Source organism: Erythrolamprus reginae, chromosome 4 (genome assembly GCF_031021105.1).
Source record: "Erythrolamprus reginae isolate rEryReg1 chromosome 4, rEryReg1.hap1, whole genome shotgun sequence".
Classification (NCBI taxonomy): domain Eukaryota; kingdom Metazoa; phylum Chordata; class Lepidosauria; order Squamata; family Dipsadidae; genus Erythrolamprus; species Erythrolamprus reginae.
Window position 1 is genome coordinate 58,600,151 of NC_091953.1, and position 20,133 is coordinate 58,620,283.

Below are 20,133 nucleotides of genomic sequence, written 5' to 3' on the forward strand. Positions count from 1 at the left end.
GCTGCTGAGATTTCCCTGAGGCTCCCCTCCATGGGAAACCCCACCTCTGGACTTCTGTGTTTTTGCGATGCTGCAGGGGAATCCCAGCGAAGGGAGCACCAGTGAAATTGCAGCATCACTGAGGTTCTCCTCGCTGGGAAACCCCACTTCCGGACTTCTGTTGCCAGCGAAGCACCCGTTTTTGCGCTGCTGGGATTCCCCTGCAGTAGCGCAAAAACAGGTGCTTCGCTGGCAACAGAAGTCCGGAGGCGGGGCATCCCAGCGGCGGCGGTAGGTTTGTAAGGTGAAAATAGTTTGTAAGAAGAGGCAAAAGAATCTTAAACCCCGGGTTTGTATCTCAAAAAGTTTGTATGATGAGGCGTTTGTAAGACGAGGTATCACTGTATATGGAATGGTTTACAAGCTTTTTATTGAGAGGAATTTACCACCTGTCAAATTCTTAGCTCAGGTCACTTGCTCTGTTTTGCACAATATATGGTATAAATAAGATTCAGAAAATAGCATGGGAATGTCCTTAATTATTCTTCTACCAAAACATTTTAAAGCATTATATTTCTCATATAATCTCTAAATATAATACAATTCATATTATCAGTCACCAAGCCACTTTTAATCATGGGAACATTGGAATTTTCATCTGAATTTCCATCTTTTTACAAAAATTACCATTGAAATCTATATAGTTGTCCATTCACAGTAGCAGATGAAAACTGGATTATTTTTTTCAGGAAAGCTACTTAAACCACCTATACTTTATTATATTTACAGAAACTCATAAAATAGAATGTCTTTCTATTAAAACTCAACTCATGAAAGCTTCATGGAGAGACTGATGTAGCTTCCTTGGCAAAAGCATAGAAATGGTTGACATTTTTCCTTTTATAAAAAGAAAATATCCCAGTTATATACAGCATTCTCTGGAGATTTCCATCAAGTTCTAAACAGGTCCTGACCCTGTCTCGTTTAAGAGCTAAGACAGGATTTGTTAAATTCTCCATATCCTACCAAGGCACAGACATCCATACTTCTATAAAACATATTCAAATTGTATGTACCGGTAGCACGTATTATGCTTTCATTCCAATTTATAGAGACAATTGTAATTGTTAATTAGGATAAGAATGAAAATATACATATATGTTTTTCTCTATACAATCGTATACATTAAAAATGATCTTAACTTGCAGTGTTTATCCTGCTCAAAAGACGACATCCCACAAAAGAAGCACTATGTAAGATAAATATTTGCAAAAATCATATACTGTACATCAGTGTTCCCTCTAATTTTTTGGGGGGGTGGGCGGAAAAGTATAGCGTCTGAGCGGCAGTCCCTTTGGGACTGGGCGGCACAGAAATAATAAATAAATAAATAAACAAAAAAACAAAAAACCCATCCTGTTTTGCCTCAGAGAATTTCAAAATAAAATACTGTACTGTGTGTCTATAACAGTGAGCTCATAATAGGGCAACTCTATCAATATCAAAATGCCACTTAAATAGTTGAGCTAGTTTCAAACTAGATTTTGATTTTCTTTCTCTCTTCCTTACTCCCATTCTTTTTCTTTCTCTTTTCCTTCCTCTCTTTTTTCTATCTGTTTCTCTCTCTTCCTCTCTTCCTCTCTCTCTCCTTCCCTCTCACTCTTTCCCTCTCGGCTTCTGGGCAGGTTTGGAAAACTCTGAGTTCATTATGATTTTTAAGTGAGCGATTGCTCACTGCTCAGCTTAGAGGGAACTATGCTGTACATTAGACAAACTTCACCCAAAATTCATTTTTGAGAACTGTGCTTCAAAGTATACACAACTGATAGTGCAAATTTTAAACATTCTCATTAAGTAGATTTTTCAAAAAAGAGAAATAGAAAGAATTCCTCCCTTCTCCAATTTGATACTGGTAGATTGATTAAGAAACAGAAACGCCAAAATGGTCAATCAAATTCTTTCATTTCTCAAAGGGAGCAAGGTTAGCAAAGTTTCATTGTTGTATCAAATACGTAAGTAAAAACTGGGAACTGTGTCCTGTGATATGACATACAGACAAGGGCAAGGTTCTTCTTACCTCCGTACTGGTGCTCTGTATGCGCATCGTGACGTTGCACAGGCACGTGATGCTACGCTTGTGTGCACATGTCCCCTTATTCAATTTTGCTTCTGCACATGCGCAGAAGCAAAGAGTCACAGAAAACCCCAAATATGTGAACAGCCCCTCACATGATTTTGTTTCTGTGCATGCGCAGAAGGAAAAAAAGGCCCAAAAATTAGTTTTAAAAAATGGTGCCGCACATGGACCAGCAAAGACAGCACTGGAGCTGTCATGCATAAATTGTGCAATTGGCAGGCCACTACCGGACTACCTAACTAGGGCAGATTGCGGTGGTGGGCACCAGCCTAAACACGGGGTAACACGGTTCCAGTGGCGGCAATGTAGCACGTAGCCTAGCTCCGGTGGCAATGACCTACGCCTGCCCTGCCCCGCTGCAAGCACTGCCTTGACCCGCCATATGCCCCTCGCTCGCCTCTCGCGCTGGCTCTCCACACCGCCTATGTGGAAATGGGCAAACAAGTAAGTGCCCGCTTGCCGCTGCCCATCACCATTTGCTCCCCCACCACCCACTTGCCGCCACTCGCCTTGCTTGCCTCTCGCTCACCTCTCACCCAGCTGCCTCCACTGCCTGCACTGCCGCTGTTCGCCCCAAGAAGCGAGAGGTGAGCGAGGCCAAAGGTGGCAAGCAGGTGGTTGGGGGGCAAACGGCGGTGGGCAGCAGTGAGCGGGCACTTATTGTTTGCCCATTTCCGGGTTTTTCGCTTCTGCGCATGCACAGAAGCAAAAAGAACCCAAAAATCGCGCACACACGCACGCATGAGAGGGAGAAGCAGGGGCGTGCTCCCAGACCATTCCGGTAGGGCCAGGAATGGTAGCCCGCTCCTGGCACATTGGTAGGAATCCACATGTGATACAGACAAATGAAGGTATATGTTATTTTCAGCATTTTAACTCTATGAGAAGTAAGGCAAACAGGAGTCACTATTCAAATTTAACTGGCCTCCCATTGGCCCGGCCCTCCAGAAATAATTTGGTTTACAATCATCACCAAATGCATATTTCTTCATCTCTCTCTGCTTGGCAGGTGCATCTAACTTTTTTCATATGGTTGCTATTTATTTAGTTTATTGATTCAACCAGCTGCTTCAGTTTTTATATATATATATACACACACAGTGATACCTCATTGTACAAACTTGTATGACAAACTTGTCATACAAACTTTTCAAGATACAAACCCAGGGTTTGAGATTTTTTTGTCTCTTCTTACAAACTATTTTCACCTTACAAACCCACCGCCGCCGCTGGGATGCCCTGCGCCCGTTTTTGCGCTGCTGGGATTCCCCTGAGGCTGCCCTCCATGGGAAACCCCACCTCCGGACTTCTGTGTTTTTGTGATGCTGGAGGGGAATCCCAGCAGCACAAAAACGGGCGCTTCGCTGACATCGGAAGTCCAGAGGTGGGGTTTTCCAGCGAGGGGAGCCTCAGTGAAATCGCAGCATCGCAAAAACACAGAGATCCGGAGGTGGAGTTTCCAGACGTCCGTTGCCGGCGAAGCACTCGTTTTTGTGATGCTGGGATTTCCCTGCTGGGATTCCCCAGCAGCATCACAAAAACACAGAAGTCCAGAGGTGGGGTTTCCCATGGAGGGGAGCCTCAGGGAAATCCCAGCAGGGCAAAAACGGGCGCTTCGGCTGGCAAAAGGGGTGAATTTTGGGCTTGCACACATTAATCGCTTTTCCATTGATTCCTATGGGAAACATTGTTTTGTCTTACAAACTTTTCACCTTAAGAACCTCGTCCCGGAAGCAATTAAGTTTGTAAGACAAGGTATCACTGTATACTGTATATGAGCCTCTAAAGTTAGGATGGAGAAGAAGTTTCTCTCTGCAAGAAGAGAGAAACAAAACACTCTTTGTTGAAGGGGGCTAGCCTGCATTACACGATAAACCCACAGAAATGTGTGTCTGAAAAGGAAATAAAAGTGAGTTATTCTTAGAAGGGATTTCTGTAGGATGTTGTTTTAAACATGGAATTATTACCCATTGTAGGGGAAAATAAGAGGCTATTATTGCTTCACTAGCTACATGTACTTGAGGAAAATATGCTGCTCAAAAAAATAAAGGGAACACTCACATAACACATCTTAGATCTGAATGAATGAAATATTCTCATTGAATACTTTGTTCTGTACAAAGTTGAATGTGGTGACAACAAAATGAAATTGATTGTCAATCTGTGTTGCTTCCTAAGTGGACAGTTTGATTTCACAGAAGTTTTATTTACTTGGAGTTATATTGTGTTGTTTAAGTGTTCCCTTTATTTATTTTTTGATGGCTAGTCATGTTCCATAACAACTTTGGAAGAATGTATCTTCCCACAGAACTTCACATTTATAACTTAAAACAAATTTTGCATAAGAATTTCAGCTGTAAGCATAACCAATGCATAGAGATATAGATAGCCCTTACCAAAGAACAGGCCAAACAATGGATGGTCTTTATCAGCTCATTACAGATCAACTTGGGTACTAGCAGGTTTCAAAACGTGTGGGGTCTGTGATGGAAACCAATTCAGAAATAGCTTTAGATGCCTCAAGTAATAAATCCAAACAACACTAGAAATAATTATTGTAAGTCACAGAACAAATAGTATCATATTGATCAGGACAATTAAATGTATGACTGCATGACTATAACTTGTTGCTTGTACCCTTAAGATTTTTATTAATATTGATTGTTTCCTGATTGCTTATTTGACCCCTGTGACAAACATTAAGTGTTCTACTTCATGATTATTGACAAATGTACATTTTCTTTTATGTACAGGGAGCATATACACCAAAGACAAATTCTTTGTATGTCCAATCACACTTGGCCAATAAAGAATTCTATTCTATTCTATTCTATTCTATTCTATTCTACTCTACTCTACTCTACTCTACTCTACTCTACTCTATTCAGCATACTGAGACAATGCCTTCATAGTTATAATTTTAAAATACACCAGAGTCAAGGGTTTCCATGCTCAAAAGAGACAGAACCATGTCTTCACAGGGTAAAACACAATTGAGAGATTTATAGGACATTATTTTGTATTTAAAGCCAAGCAAACTGTTTACACTGGAGAAATGATGTAAGGAAAAAAGGTCAAACCCTCCTCTTTCAATTAGTTATGTGTGGAACTCTCAGGAGTTAATATTTTGTTTATTTTATATTTTTTGAGCCTAGTCCTATAGGATATCTTTTATAATTTGTTGTTCCTATTTGTGAACCTTGTGCACTGGTCTTAGCCTGCTTGTGGCTGGATTTATCTGGGATAGTTCTCAGGCTTGGTGAAGGGAATTACTGGGGAACAATAAAGTCTCTAATCCACACTTACATGTGTGCGGAGGTGAGTGCAGCAGCACATTAATCTGAAGTTGGTAATGACCTATAAAGCCCTACATGCCATCGGACCAGAATACCTGCGAGACCACCTTCTGCCGCACGAATCCCAGGGGGCAATTAGGTCCCACATAGTTGGCCTTTTCCGAGTCCCGTCGACAAAACAATGCCGTCTGGTGGGACCCAGGAGAAGAGCCTTCTCTGTGGTGGCCCCAGCCTTCTGGAATCAACTCTCCCTGGAGATTTGAACTGCCCCTTCCCTCCTCACCTTCTGTAAAATCTTGAAGACTCATCTTTGCCGCCAGGCATGGGGAAATTAATCTTCCCCCTCCTTTTTTGCTGACCTTATTATATTTATTATGTTTTTTATTTAGTTGGACTGAGTGTGTATGACTGTATAGTAGATAGGTTTTTATGTTTTTTTAAATTAGTTTTTTCAATTTTTTAACATTAGATTTGTATCTATATTGTATTGCTATTGTGTTGTGAGCTGCCCCGAGTCTTCGGAGAGGGGCGGCATACAAATCTAATTAATGATGATGATGATGTGCAGATTTACTACTTCATCTGCTGAAATAATCTGCAATTCTAGCATTAGTAATTTTTGCACTAAATGTCTTTAGTAACAAGCAATATATTGCCTGGCATTCTTCCCCAAATAAAGTGGCATAATAGAATATCATCTTTTGGCTGTGGCGAGGAGGGCATTTGCCCAGGTTCGCCTGGTGCACCAGTTGCGGCCCTATTTGGACAGGGAATCTCTGCTCATGGTCATTCATACCCTCATCACCTCGAGGTTCAACTACTGAAATGCTCTCTACATGGGGCTACCTCTGAAGTGTTTGGAAACTTCAGATCGTGCAGAATGCGGCTGTGCGAGCAGTCAGGGGCCTTCCCAGATACGCCCATGTTTCATCAACACTCCGCGGCCTACACTGGCTTCCGATCAGTTTCCAGACACAATTCAAAGTGTTGGTAATGACCTATAAAGCCTTCTGCTGCATGAATCTCAGTGACCGATTAGGTCCCACATAGTTGGTCTTCTCCGGGTCCCGTCGACTAAACAATGTCGTCTGGTGGGACCCAGGGGAAGAGCCTTCTCTGTGGCGGCCCTGGCCCTCTGGAATCAACACCCTCCAGAGATTCTAATCATCCCTACCCTCCTCACCTTCCACAAGACTCTGAAGACCTATTTATGTTGTCAGGCATGGGGTAATTAATATATCCCCTCTCTGACTAGTAAGATTTATGTATGGTGATGATTGTGTAATTTTTTATTGTTTTAATGATAGTGGGCTTTTAGCTATAGTTTTTAATTATTAGATTTGTACTGACTTGTCCTGAGTCTTTGGAGAGGGGCGGCATACAAGTCTACTAAATAATAATAATAATAATAATAATAATAATAATTATTATTATTATTATTATTATTATTATAATAACATAAAAATAATTTTTAAAAAATTAACTAGTAAACCTGTTTTTACTAAGTAAAAAAATGAATACAATTAAATTGAAGGGAAATATATCACAAAACATTTCTAGTTAAGTAGTGAGTTGTTAGAAAGGTTTATTTATTTATTTATTTCAATTTAGCTGTACATTTGAGAAACCAATGGCAAATTAATGGGCCATGTATCAGACCTGAAATAAGGAAGCCATAACAAAACTAAAAGGCCAAAAAGAATATCTAGAGCAGCGTTTCCCAACCGGTGTGCCGCGGCACACTGGTGTGCCGTGACACACCGTCAGGTGTGCCGCGGCGAGAGGCGGCGGAGGAGAGTGGGTGGATCGGGCGGGCAATGGGGCAGGGGGGGAGAAGCCAGGGGCGCGTTTGGCCGGGAGTCCGGGACTGTGTGGCTTTGTGCCATGAAGAGAAAACAGCCGACTTTTCCCTGCTGCCGTTTTCTCTTCATGGCGCAAAGCCACACAGTCCCAGACTCCTCGCCCCAAGGCAGGAGGCGGCGGCGGAGGAGAGTGGGCGGGCAATGGGGCAGGGCGGAGAAGCCAGAGGCGCATTTGGCCGGAGGCACCGTGGGGAGGCAGGGGCAGGGAGGTGCGGCAGTAGGAGTAAAGGGAGCCGCGGCTGCCCCTGCCTCCCCACGGTGGCAATGGCATCGGGAGTGCTAATAGCGGCGGCGGCGGGGATAGCGGGGGGGGGGCCCTGCAAGTGGAAGCCTCAGCCCTGGAGCCCCCTCGCACCCATGGCTTCTCATCGATGCCTCTGCCTGCCCGATCCGCGGGAGTGCTAATAGTGGTGGTGGCGGCGGGAATAGCGGGGGGGAGGGGCTCCTGCCCACCGCTGCTATTAGCACTCCAGCGGATCGGGCAGGCAGAGACATCGACGAGAAGCCATGGGCGCGAGGGGGCTCCAGGGCTGAGGCTTCCACTTGTGGCTGTCCCCGCTCGCCCGATCCTTCCTTCTCTCCGGCTTTTTTGGGGTGCGGCTTCTTCCACAGCGGTGGCTGCAGTGGCGCTGGCGATCCGGCCGCTAGCCGCTCCAAGCGCTGTGGGAACGCCCACCCCTCTCACAGTCCCGTCCCGGGCTGTCAGTAAAGGGGCTGCTTGCTCGGAACATTCAAACTAAGGGAAACCTTCGCTGGCCTCCACAGAGAAGAAAGGAAGAGAGAGAACGAGAGAGAGCAACAGAGAGAGAGTGAGAGTGAGAAAGAACAAGAGAGAGAAAGCATGAAAGAGAGAGAAAGAAAATAAGAGAGAACAAGAGAGAGAGAGAGACTAAGAGAGAGAGAAAGAAAAGAGAGAGAGAAAATAAGAGAATGAGAGAGAGCAACAGAGAGAGAGAAAGAACAAGAAAAAGCACGAGAGAAGAAAAGCAAGAGAGAAAAAGAGATAGCAAGAGATACTGAAAGAAAGCAAGAGAGAGAGAGAGAAAAAAAGATAGCAAGAGAGACAGGAAGAGGAAAGGAGAGAGAGAGAGAAATGAGAACAAAAAGGGGAGGAGAAATGAGAAAATGATTGAGGCAGAGAATGAGAGGAGAGAGAAACAAAAGAGAGAGAGAGGGGTGATTCTTAAAGCATATGGTAAAAAGCACCCAAATAATAAGAAAAAACCCCCAGCCCTCACCTGTTTTTGAAAAGAATAAAAGAGAATTAAACCCCAGCCCTCACCTGGCTTTGGAAATGGTTGGAGTGTGTATACATACACATAAGGGGGGGAGAGAGACAGGGATGGAAAAAGAGGAGAAGTGAAAGGGAGAAGGAATGAGGGAAAAAGGGAGGAAGAGAGAGAAATGAGAAACATGAGAGAGAAAAGGGGGAAAGACAGGAGAAGTACCCATAAATGAGACAGCGGTATAAATTTCAGGAGGGATGATTGATGATTGACTGTATTTATAAGGGGATGTTACATGGGATTATATATATATGAGGGGGTTATTTATTTATGTATGTATGTATGTATGTATGTATGTATGTATGTATGTATGTATGTATTTATTTATTTATTTATTTATTTATTAGATTTGTGTCATTTTGGTTGGTGGTGTGCCCCAGGATTTTGTAAATGTAAAAAGTGTGGCGCGGCTCAAAAAAGGTTGAAAAATCACTGATCTAGAGGGCAAACCTGCCACCTTGTGGTAGAATAGAATACACAATAGAGAAATATAAAATTCATGTTTTAGTGATTGTATCAATAAAGATAAGTGTAATATGCTCCTAATTAGTTACACTAAAATAATTATCTTCCTTCTTGTTCCAGAATTTGAATCTATATGCGCAACATTTTTGTTTCCAGAAGCTCAGTCATGGAGTCTGGCCTTGGTGTCTTATGATATTTTATTTATTATTTATTTATTTATTACTTAGATTTGTATGCCGCCCCTCTCCGAAGACTCGGAATTATAACTTGCATAAATCCATGCTGTGCAGAGAGAGACTTTAATTATGTTACCATATTCAGGCTGCAGTCCCATTAGCATTTACCTTGAGAAGTTCTGCTAAACTTAAAAGATTTGAAAATTTAAGAATATGTACTGTATCGATAAAAAAATAATGCCTATCATACATACGGACTAATTACATACATTCTGAAAATCTGTCAGCAGAATTTGATAGCCAATGTGTTCCTTACAATATGGGATAGTAAGATTCATTTCATACCAATATTCATATAGGGCAGGGGTCAGCAACCTATGGCTCTGGAGTCACATGTGGCTTTCATCCCTCTGGTGCGGCTTCCTGTCGCCAGTCGGCTCCACAATTGGTAGGGCTTCTGATTAGGACAGGTAGAGGAAAAAGGACATCACACAGGAGACGACTCTATGATGGGGGAAACAAACTTCCGGTTGGCAGAGGAAAAAGGATGCCATGCTAGGAGGAGACTCTATGGTGGGGGAACTGGACTCCAGAATTGAATGGGGGGGGGGGCATGCGATTAGGACCTTTGTGGCTCTTTAGTGTTTAAGATTGCCTACCCCTGATATAGGCAAACCTAAATTTGGGGAAACAATATTGCTTTCAGACATTACATTTGTGTATTATTATTACTGTAGCTTAGTGATTAGGTTTTGAGATACCATCACTGAAATGATGTCCTATTGAAATCCTATGTATCCATATTTGGGAATAAAATTCTTAGTGTACATAACTTTGAAGAAAGCAAACACAAGATTGGGTTGTAAATAGTGATGGGCGAACCCAACGGTGTTCGGGTTCGGCAAGTTCATTTATGCCATTTTATGGTGTCAAGCAAATAGAATGCTTGTTTTCTGTTAATTAATCTTCTAGGCAGAAAAAGGCAGTGCCCTTCTCATCCCTACCTGAGAAATAGATACAAGAGCCATATAATCTGCATGTAAAAGTGGCAAAATCACCAGTTCTGCCAGAACAGGAAGACAATAACCAGGCACCATGAACAGCTTTATTATTGGATTCATGTAAAAATCGAAAAGGGGGCTAGTGTATGGCCTTGCCTTACTCCTCTTTCGGTTGGAACAGCTTCAGAAAGATGACCCTGAGAAAAGATTTAATTCTCAGTTAAGTGTTAGAGATTTTATAGGTATGTACAGTGTTTCCCCAAAAATAAGATCCTGACATATTTTTTGAACCCTGAAATACCGTTCCCCGTAAGCTGCGCCCGTGAGCAGGCGCGCACCCCCAAATACCCCCGCGTGCGCCCTTTTCCACAGGCGCGCGCCCCCCATCCCCCTGCCAGCCCGCGGGGGGGGGGAGGTGTGGCAGGAGGAAAGGGAGGCCGCCCCTGCCTCCCCACGGTGCCTCCGTCCAAACGCGCCCCTGGCTTCTCCGCCCTGCCCGCCCGATCTGCCTCCTCTCCTCCTCCGCCGCCGCCTCCTGCCTTGGGGCGCGATTTCTCTCGTAGCGGTGGCGGCTGCGGGACGAAAGCGCTGCCAGCCAGGGGGTGCGAGAGGGCTTTCTTCGCGGGCTTCGGGAATGCCCGCCCTGCCCCTCTCGCAGCCCCTTCAGTGGGAGCGCTTTCGTCCCGGACTTCCAGCAAGGGGGCTGCAATAGAGGCAGGGCAGGCGTTCCTGAAGTGCTCGGAGAAAGCGCTCTCGTCGCAGCCCCCTTGCCATCGGTGCCTCAGTTCCGGAGCTCTGCCTCACAGCTGATCACTCTGCCGCCGCCCACGGCTACTGCCCAATGCCGCTGCTGAGAGAGAGAGAAAGGGGGGGGAGATAGCAAGAGAGAGAAGAGGAAGAAAGCAATAGAGAGAAAGAAAACAAGAGAGAGAGAGATGAAAGGGGGAGAGAGAGCTAGCAAGAGAGAGAAGAGGAAGAAAGCACTAGAGAGAGAGAAAGAAAACAAGAGAGAAAGAGAGAGATGAAAGGGGGGAGATAGCAAGAGAGAGAGGAGGAAGAAAGCAATAGATAGAAAGAATGATGAGTGAGAGAGAAATAAAGCAATAGAAAGAGAGAGAAAGACAGAGAGCAAGAGGGGGAGAGAGAAATGACTCTTGATTTAAAGCATATGGTAAAAAGCACCCAAATAACAGAGAAAAAAAACCCCAGCCGTTTGTGTGTGTGAGATTGAACTCTTGAACTATTTCCAATTGCTCACCTCTAATTGGAAATGGTTCAAGAGTTCACACACACACACACACACACACACACACACACACACAAGGGGGGAGGAGACAGGGATGGAAAGAGAAGATAATAATAGTAATAGATTTTGGTTTTGTTTTATTATTGATTTCTTTTAATAAAAAAAGAAGGGAATTTTTTTCTTATTTATTTATTTTTCTATGCCACCCAGTCCCAAAGGGACTGTTGCTCAGACACTATACTTTTCCGCCCACACCGAAAAAAAATTAGAGGGAACATTGCCCTGAAATAAGCACTTGGCTTTATTGTCATACACTCAAAAGCCTGATTGAGCTTGTTATCAAGGTATGTCTTATTTTGGGGAAATCGGGAGTATAAATAAGAGCGAACTTTTGTCAATGATTGATTGCTTTAATCTGCTCCAGTCTTTCTCTTGGGATTAAGTCAAAGACTTGCAAGGGGAGTTTGGGGAGCTAAATAGAATATTTTTCAGCCAATGACTAGACAATGATCCAAAGTTGACCTTTCCCTTCTTAAATCAAAATTTTCCAAACCCAAAGGCAGAAAGTACATGCATAAATGGAGAAAAGGGATAACCTGGATCTCCAAAGTCAGAAAGGAGAATCGTATCTAAACCAAGCAGTGTTTTAAATGTATTTTCAGATTATAAGAGTGGTACTTGGGAACATAGATTGAATAGCTTCAACAATTTCAAAATTTTTAAAGTAGAGTTGGGTATTATAAAGTAGCTAGGAGATGGCTGTGGTGATGAAGATCTTACAAGCTGCAAAGAAAATATGAATGAAAAAAACTCATTCACAAATGAAAAAAAAAATCTCAGGATAGTTGAGGAGCTATGTTAGACACCACTTGCCAGGTTTTATACAAAAACTAGTAACTTAAAATTTTTAATTAACAATATCCCCTTACAGGTCAAAGTCTGAACATGCCATCCTGCTTGGAGAGGAAGAAAAGCATGCAGCAAAATGACTTCCTAATAAAATGTCAATCCAATTCTATCAGTACAACTGCTGCAATTATTCCATCATCTATTTACCTGTGGAGGACATCTGAATGCACCCCAATGTCTTCTTATGAAACCTTTTACAATGATTGCAGTTTAAATAGCGAACTCTTTCACCACCTCTCAAAACTAACATGGCTGCATTATCATACATTAGGGCTAAAAAATTATTCTCCCCATGGGATATCATCACTTCTGGGTAAATTTTAAAAAGCTTTCAGCAGTCAGTACAAGTAAAGTACACCCTAACACTTGGCACAAATTTAGAGTTAATCTTTGGGCTGCAGAGAAAAAAAGAAACTAAAACCATCCACTCACTAAGTCTACGCTATTAATCCACGAAAACAATTAAAATTCATGCATGGTTACCCTTGACAATTTCTGCCCACACATTTTGGAATTTATATTAACATACCGGTACTGAAATTATTTTTAACATACTTAAAATGCATTTATATCTCTTTCCAGACCTATTTTTAAACTGAACTGATATATACCAATCATTAGATTTATAAAATGATTCAGTGCGTGCCAATTATTACAATTTACTCAGTGCAGTCAGGCTCATTCCAATGGAGCAGTAAGACTGCACTTCTAATTTAACAGATAGAACAGCAACAACGGGAAGCATGTTGAAAATTCCAAACCCCTGCTACTAACAGGCTTAGAAGGTACCAAGCTTTTGCTGCCTTTAAAAAATGTACAGTAATTGATTTTATAAGATACCCCTCTATATTGTTCCCAGAGACAGTTAAGATGACCTCTAATAACAAATAAGATCAGGGATGATAGCCCAGTTATAATTTCATGTTAAAGGCACCAGCATAATGCATTTTTGTTACTGATACAGATCTGGAAAAAAATGCTTGTGTGAAGAAAAGCTTCATCTCTGCCAATATTTCAAAGAGCAATTAAATCTTAGCTTTAGAGGTTTTGGAAGTATTAACTGGTTTGTTATTGCTGTATGATATTCAATGGTTTTAAATCTAATTGGCAATGGTTAGCCAATTAAGTATTTGTATGAAGCAGCAATTTAAAACTTCATGTCAATACAGATTTTGTTTTATTCAACATACCCCATTCTATTTAAACAAAGAGAAATAAGAACTGATATTTGAATGTCTATACCCAATATACAAGAACATATACATACTTTACATATCAAATTATAGCTTGATGAATAGTAGCTGCTTTTTGCATTTTTAAAAGAGAAAAAAATATGGATAAATCAGCATGATGTGTTCTATTTAGGTGAACAAAATGTGCTACAACATAATGAGAAATGTGTGATGACTAATCCCCCCTAGATTTATTTGGAACATAAAAGACATTTCATATGGCAAACTACACGTAGCTTCTATTCTATTCTTCATTACAGAATAAAGTAATAAATAAGCACAAAGACTTAAAAAGACCTGAATTTTAAATTGCAGTTCAACTATAAATTTTTATTTGTACTGAAATATGTATATCACTGTATTCAAGTATTTTGATTTTTAAACAGCACTTCTGATCATAGTTCCCTCTAAGCTGAGCAGTGAGCAATCGCTCACTTAAAAATCATCATCAACTCAGAGTTTTTCAAACCTGCCCAGAAACCGAGAGGGAAAGAGTGACAAGGAAGGAGACAGAGAGGAAGAGAGGAAGAGAGAGAAACAGATAGAAAAAAGAGAGGAAGGAAAAGAGAAAGAAAAAGAATGGGAGTAAGGAAGAGAGAAAGAAAATCAAAATCTAGTTTGAAACTAGCTCAACTATTTAAGTGGCATTTTGATATTGATAGAGTCGCCCTATTATGAGCTCACTGTTATAGACACACAGTACAGTACTGTATTTTATTTTGAAATTCTCTGAGGCAAAACAGGGTGAGTTTTTTATTTATTTGTTTGTTTGTTTATTTATTTATTATTTCTGTGCCGCCCAGTCCCGAAGGGACTGCCGCTCAGACACTATACTTTTCCGCCCCCCCCCCCAAAAAAAAATTAGAGGGAACACTGCTTCTGATATTAGAAAACATTTTTTCTAAAATACAGTGACAAATATTTAAATTAAAGAACTTTTACCACTTTATTTTGTAAAATAACTAATACAGTACCTGTATAGTCAATTTATTTCTATGCTTTATTTTGGTTAAGAATTTCTTGCCATATTAATTTGAATGTTCTAGAACAGTTATTTATTCTTGAATATTTCAAAGCACAGTAGAAAAAAATTCACTGGAACAACACAAATTAAGATATATATATATATATGTATAGCCCCCGCCAGTATATTACACATATTATATCAATATCTTAAACTAGCAGACAATTGCTACAATAAAAAAAGATTCAACTGTAATGCCCTGAAAACCATTATGTATGCAAAGCAATAATGTTTTCCACAAAATATGGATTAACTACATTCCTATCTAAGATGCCAACCAAAGTAAGAAATTGTACATAGTACACAAAACAGGAAGGACAAAAATACAGACAAGATTATTGGAATTGCAATTATTTAGAATATTTGGGATTAAAATTATTGTTAAAGGTCCCACATGGATGTATTTACAAGATTTCCTAGAAATTTCTTCAACTCCAGAGATTTTGTTTTTGTTTCTAAAGTGTCTATATTCTTAATCAGAAGACTGGGTAGACTTTTATAATTTGCAACTAGACTCTTGCAGTAATCTAAAAATTTTACAACAGTAAATAAAAAAGTTTTATTAACATTACAAATATTAATGTCAGCAATAATATTATTTAGCCAATATTATGAAGAGTTGCAAAACATGATTCCACTGCAGATAATCGTTGTTCTAATGCTTTCAGTATTGCTTCTGCCTGTTAAATAAAATTTGAAAAGAATTCAGTTTATTATACCACTTTTCTCCTACTTCATCAGTACAATCAGAGAACTCATAGTGGATACCACCTTTCATATCTTATAACTGATATAAATAGCGATTTGGAATTGCATGATAGTCTCAAACAAGCATTATGCAAAGAGCATAAGCAGTTGCATGAACACATAAAAGTAGTGCTAATATGTTTAATCAGAAAAACAATTACCGTATATTTTCATACAGAAGCACACAGCAAAGAACAAAGAAATGTATTTCTTTTATTTTTTCCTTAGCTGTTGACAGAATGATTTTACTTATGTATAAATAAAAGATTTAAGAGTTCATCATTATTCGGCTAAATAAATAAGTATAGAAGGCAAAATATAAATATTAAATAATAATCTTACCCTTCCTAATGTTTCTTCTAAACTTGCTCGACTTTCAAGTGTGAGAGGTTCCTCATCAATGTTAGCTTTTTGTTCTGATGACCCTAGGGTATAACTTTGACATTTATGCAGTTATAAGCAACATAACAATTATTTATGGGAATAGACTGTAGTTAATACATATTGCAGTAGTCCATCAAAGGGTGAAAGAGAACAATTCTCATATTTCTGTAGTAGTAATAATTAATACTAACAATATTGAATCTACTTACAAATTCAAAATACAATAAGTAAATGATCTACCAACTCAATGTCATTTTTAAAATAATGCCCAGAAGACCAACCCTTGAAACATTCTCACTACTTGTAACAAGTATGGAAATTTGCAGGAGTTATGTTAATGTACAGAAGCAAAAAAAAATCTGAAAGAATGTAATGGCATCTTTCCAATTAACAATTTTTGATTTAAATGTAGTACAATTTTATTAAATTGCATAAGATTCTGTGATCTGTGTTTTAATGACATTAATTAGTTGAAAAAGAGGCTAATAAACTCATCCTTTTTTATTTGCAGATGGCTCTATTTTATTCCCACAATGAGGTTTAGAACCAAAAACTTTAAAAAGGAAAAATAATTATGCAAGCACCAGAATTCAAAATAGTAAATATACACGTCAAAAATGTTGAAATACTAATATAAATATGTGATAATAACACCTATTTTTGGAACTTATATTTTTCATACTTTTTTTCATAGAGATGGATATAATATTTGAGAGGGGAAGGAGAAATGAATAGAAACTCAACACTTGAAAAAAAAGGGGCCATTTCCACAAAGCAATAGCACAAAGAACAATGCTCCATAAATTTAAAGCAACAAATACCAGTAATAAAAAATATTCCATTAGAATATCGGAAACATTACATATGCCTTTGAAAAAAAAGATGGTAGTTGAAGAAGATAAATCTTCAAAGTAACCAAAGTAACCAAGACATTATAAGGAAAATGTGAAAGGTTTGCTTACCTTTCTAGGGAATCTATGTTTAAGCAAAATAAATTTCGCTTATAGTCAAGATGTTTTGGGGTACACCTATAAATGTTTCCAAGCTTCATGTTGCAACCAGAGCAAAATAAGGTTTCAAGAATGCTGTAAAGTAAAACATCAAATTTATTTTTAATTACACGTTGTAATTTAGAATTTCCTGCAAATGAAACAAAAACTGAAAATTACTTAATTTCCTGAAACAGATATTTACAATTTTCTGAAACAGATATAACCTCTAAAGAGTTTACCCTCACATTCAGGGTTTTTTCATCCATTTTTCTCCCTCCTGCCTTTTAATTTTACACTTGGTCTGATAAAATGTTCAAAAATGAAAAACAATGTACTACGGTATGTTGTGATTTGGAATGGACTAACACAAATATTACTGTAATATTAATGGGTTCAGATAAATTAAAGAGTAGAGCATCTAAATATGGTTACTATTAAACTACAAACAAAAAAAGCTTTGATTAACTACAGCAACATGAAATTCTGCTACAGGTCAATTATAACTTACCAGCCAGTTTCATCTGCCTGGCTTGAGAGTTTTTGCTCTTTGTCTACTGAGACATTGAGTGTAACACCTGAAATGTGAAAGATACACATCAAAGCAAGCAGAAACAAACAAAGACAGGCTACATTCTCCTATATTGGTATCAAATGAATATGTAACTTAGAAAACTAAAGGTGAGTTTTTAAAAACCGCAGAATAATACAGTTTAACAGCATACGCAACCTAAACAAGATAAACCAGTTTTCTTAGCCTAGAACTATGATGGCGAACCTATGGCATGAATTCAGTCAACAAGCATCTGCATTTTGATCACACAATCCTGGAGAAGCTTACCAAGATTGTTAAGTGTGCAAAATGATCATAAGTCACTTTTCCCACTTAAACGAACTGTTGTAAGTTGAGGATTTCCTAGGCCAGGGGTTTCCAACCTTGTTGACTTTAAGCCTGACGGACTCTCAGAATTCTGGGAGTTGAAGTCCGCCAGGCTTAAAGTCGCCAAGGTTGGAAACTCCTGACCAGTGATGGGCTGTCAAAATTTTTACTGCCACACTGTGGGCGTGACTTATTTTGTGGGTGTGGCTTGACAATCATGTGACAGGGGGTGACTTAAAGGTCATGTGACTGGGTGGGAGTGGCTTATTGACCAGGATAAGTATAGGTGCTTAGACTCGTTTTCAGTTGATTAAGTCACATTATTTGAATAGCCACAAAAAGCCACAAATGATAGACAGCATTATTTGTTGAGGAGCACAGTAACATTTTAAGGTTTTATACTGAACCCACAAGGTTCAGTATGATAACAGATTAAGCAAGTAGCTCAATTTTCTTTAACTGCTATAAAGGTTCCCTTATAGATAATGATTAAAGCGTTTATGGGTAAAAACATACTATTCGATTATTTCCTATTTTAAAAGTACTAACATACTAACCTATCCAGACTTCATGCTCTGGGGAATCCAGCGCATGATACTATGGGCTTTCAAACTGAAGGATACCAATGCAAAATTTTAAAAGTAATTAAGGATCGTACTAAGGTATTAGAGAAGGACAATTAAAAAACTATTATTTATGTATTTATTCGATTTCTGTACTGCCCTTCTCATGAGATTCAGGGCGGCTCACAACATATTTAATCCCTGTAAAGCATGGACTGGAATTATTCCAATTTAGTAATTTGGGAATACTAGACCATGTAAGATAGTTATTAAAACAGATTTTGCAATTAGATATCACGGGGGTTCAAACGTTTTTAATTTTTTGTCAAAATTTGCTATATGAGAATTATAGAATTATTAAGTATTCAATAAATAGTGCATAAACTTACTATTTATTTATTAGATTTGTATGCCGCCCCTCTCCGCAGACTCGTGTGTCCCCGTCCGCCCACCCCCTATGAGGGCAACAGTCCAGCATTACTGCCCCTGACCCACACTACGTTACTTGCTAACACAGAACCGCAGCCCTAGAAGGAGCAAGCCAAAGGCAGAAATTCTTTCGCCGGCGCCTCGACGGTTTGGCAAGACCGTTGCGTGCGTTCTGGAACGGAACGGATGCTCGCGCACTTGGGGGGAAAAGAATTTCCACCGAGAACGCGCAGCGTTGCTAGGTGACCGCGCGCGGTCTCCCCTCCCCCACTAACTTTTGAGCAGGATGCAATTGTTCTCCTCGTCGTTAGTCTTCCAGTTGAGCGTGTCTCCTACAGGCCGTTTACATCCGGCGCACAGAAACACCATAGGCGGGTCCTCTGCATTCAGCTCTTCCCCGTTAGTGGACCCTAGATTGTCAGAGAATGTTACCGCCGACAACAAGTTTTCTTCACACAGGAATGTCGCCATTTTTCTCCCAGCCACTCGTGCAGAACTCCTCCTCCTTCCGTGCCGGAAATAACGGGCGGCCCCTCTCTAGGACGTCAGCAGGGTTGTTACGTTTTCTTTCCCCGAGGAGAGAAGGGAGACGCTGTCACAGGGCAAATAAGGGGAGGAAGAGGAGGAGGTGAGAGGATTTGTGCGCGTGCGCACTAGATTCAAGATAGAAAGGCTTCTTCCGTCGATAAAAGTCGCCGTGGAAGCGCTTTGAATGTGACGGGTTTAAAGCCGAGATTGTTTAGACTTGAGAGCGTGTTTTCGTCTGAAGAGCGAGAAGTGGAGTCGCCGGGTTTAATTTAGTTCTGAACCGTGGCTAGCATTCAGACCAGAGGTCTCCAACCTTGACAACTTTCAGCCTGGCGGACTTCAACTCCCGGAATTCTGTGGAATTGGAATTCTGGGAGTTGAAGTCCGCCAGGCTTTAAAGTTGCCAAGGTTGGAGACCTCTGATTTAGACTGCACTATTTTATAATATAACCCTGCAACTTAAAAAAAAAAGACTGCGTAAATGTATAATGTATAGAAAGCAAAATAAACTTGTGGTAAAGCCTAAACGTGTTTCAGGTAGCTGGGGACCCTACTGGGCCAGCAAATGCTGCCCATTCTAATAGTTTATACTTTTCCGCATGCAGGTAGCCAAATCAATCCACTCCTACCCCAAAACGAAGTTTTAAACAATCTATTACGTAATCCTTGTCAAATTTCTGTCAAGAAACTTATTGGGAGGTATGCACTTTGACAAGCAGCATCTGATATTCTAAAATGAATTTCAACAGTTTTTTAAAAAAAACATTTATTGGTTATTTACATATAAAAAACAAACAAGCAAAGCAGTCAAAATCAAGCAAACTAGGTAAAAAAAGAACAGGTAAAAGAAGGAAAGAATTAAAGATAAGAGTTGAGAGAAAAAAATAAAAGAGGGAGAAAAGAAAAAAGGGGGAGAGCGTAAATTTAACAGTAAATTTAAATTGTTTTTCTAATAAATTCTTATTTTAACAGTTGTTTACCTGTGGATGCAAAATATTTG

General features: G+C 39.9%; 1 protein-coding gene across 1 annotated transcript; it reads right to left on the minus strand.

Annotated features, from left to right (window-relative positions):
- Positions 1 to 14,570: 14,570 nt before the first annotated feature.
- Positions 14,571 to 19,491, minus strand: MIS18A (MIS18 kinetochore protein A). Its single transcript, XM_070750324.1, has 5 exons — positions 18,881 to 19,491; positions 17,245 to 17,311; positions 16,707 to 16,829; positions 15,703 to 15,796; positions 14,571 to 15,293 (listed from the first exon to the last, which is right to left on the minus strand). The coding sequence occupies exons 1-5, from the start codon at positions 19,074 to 19,076 to the stop codon at positions 15,213 to 15,215; spliced, it is 561 nt and encodes a 186-aa protein (XP_070606425.1). The 5' UTR covers positions 19,077 to 19,491; the 3' UTR covers positions 14,571 to 15,212.
- Between the last annotated feature and the right edge of the window lie 642 nt (positions 19,492 to 20,133).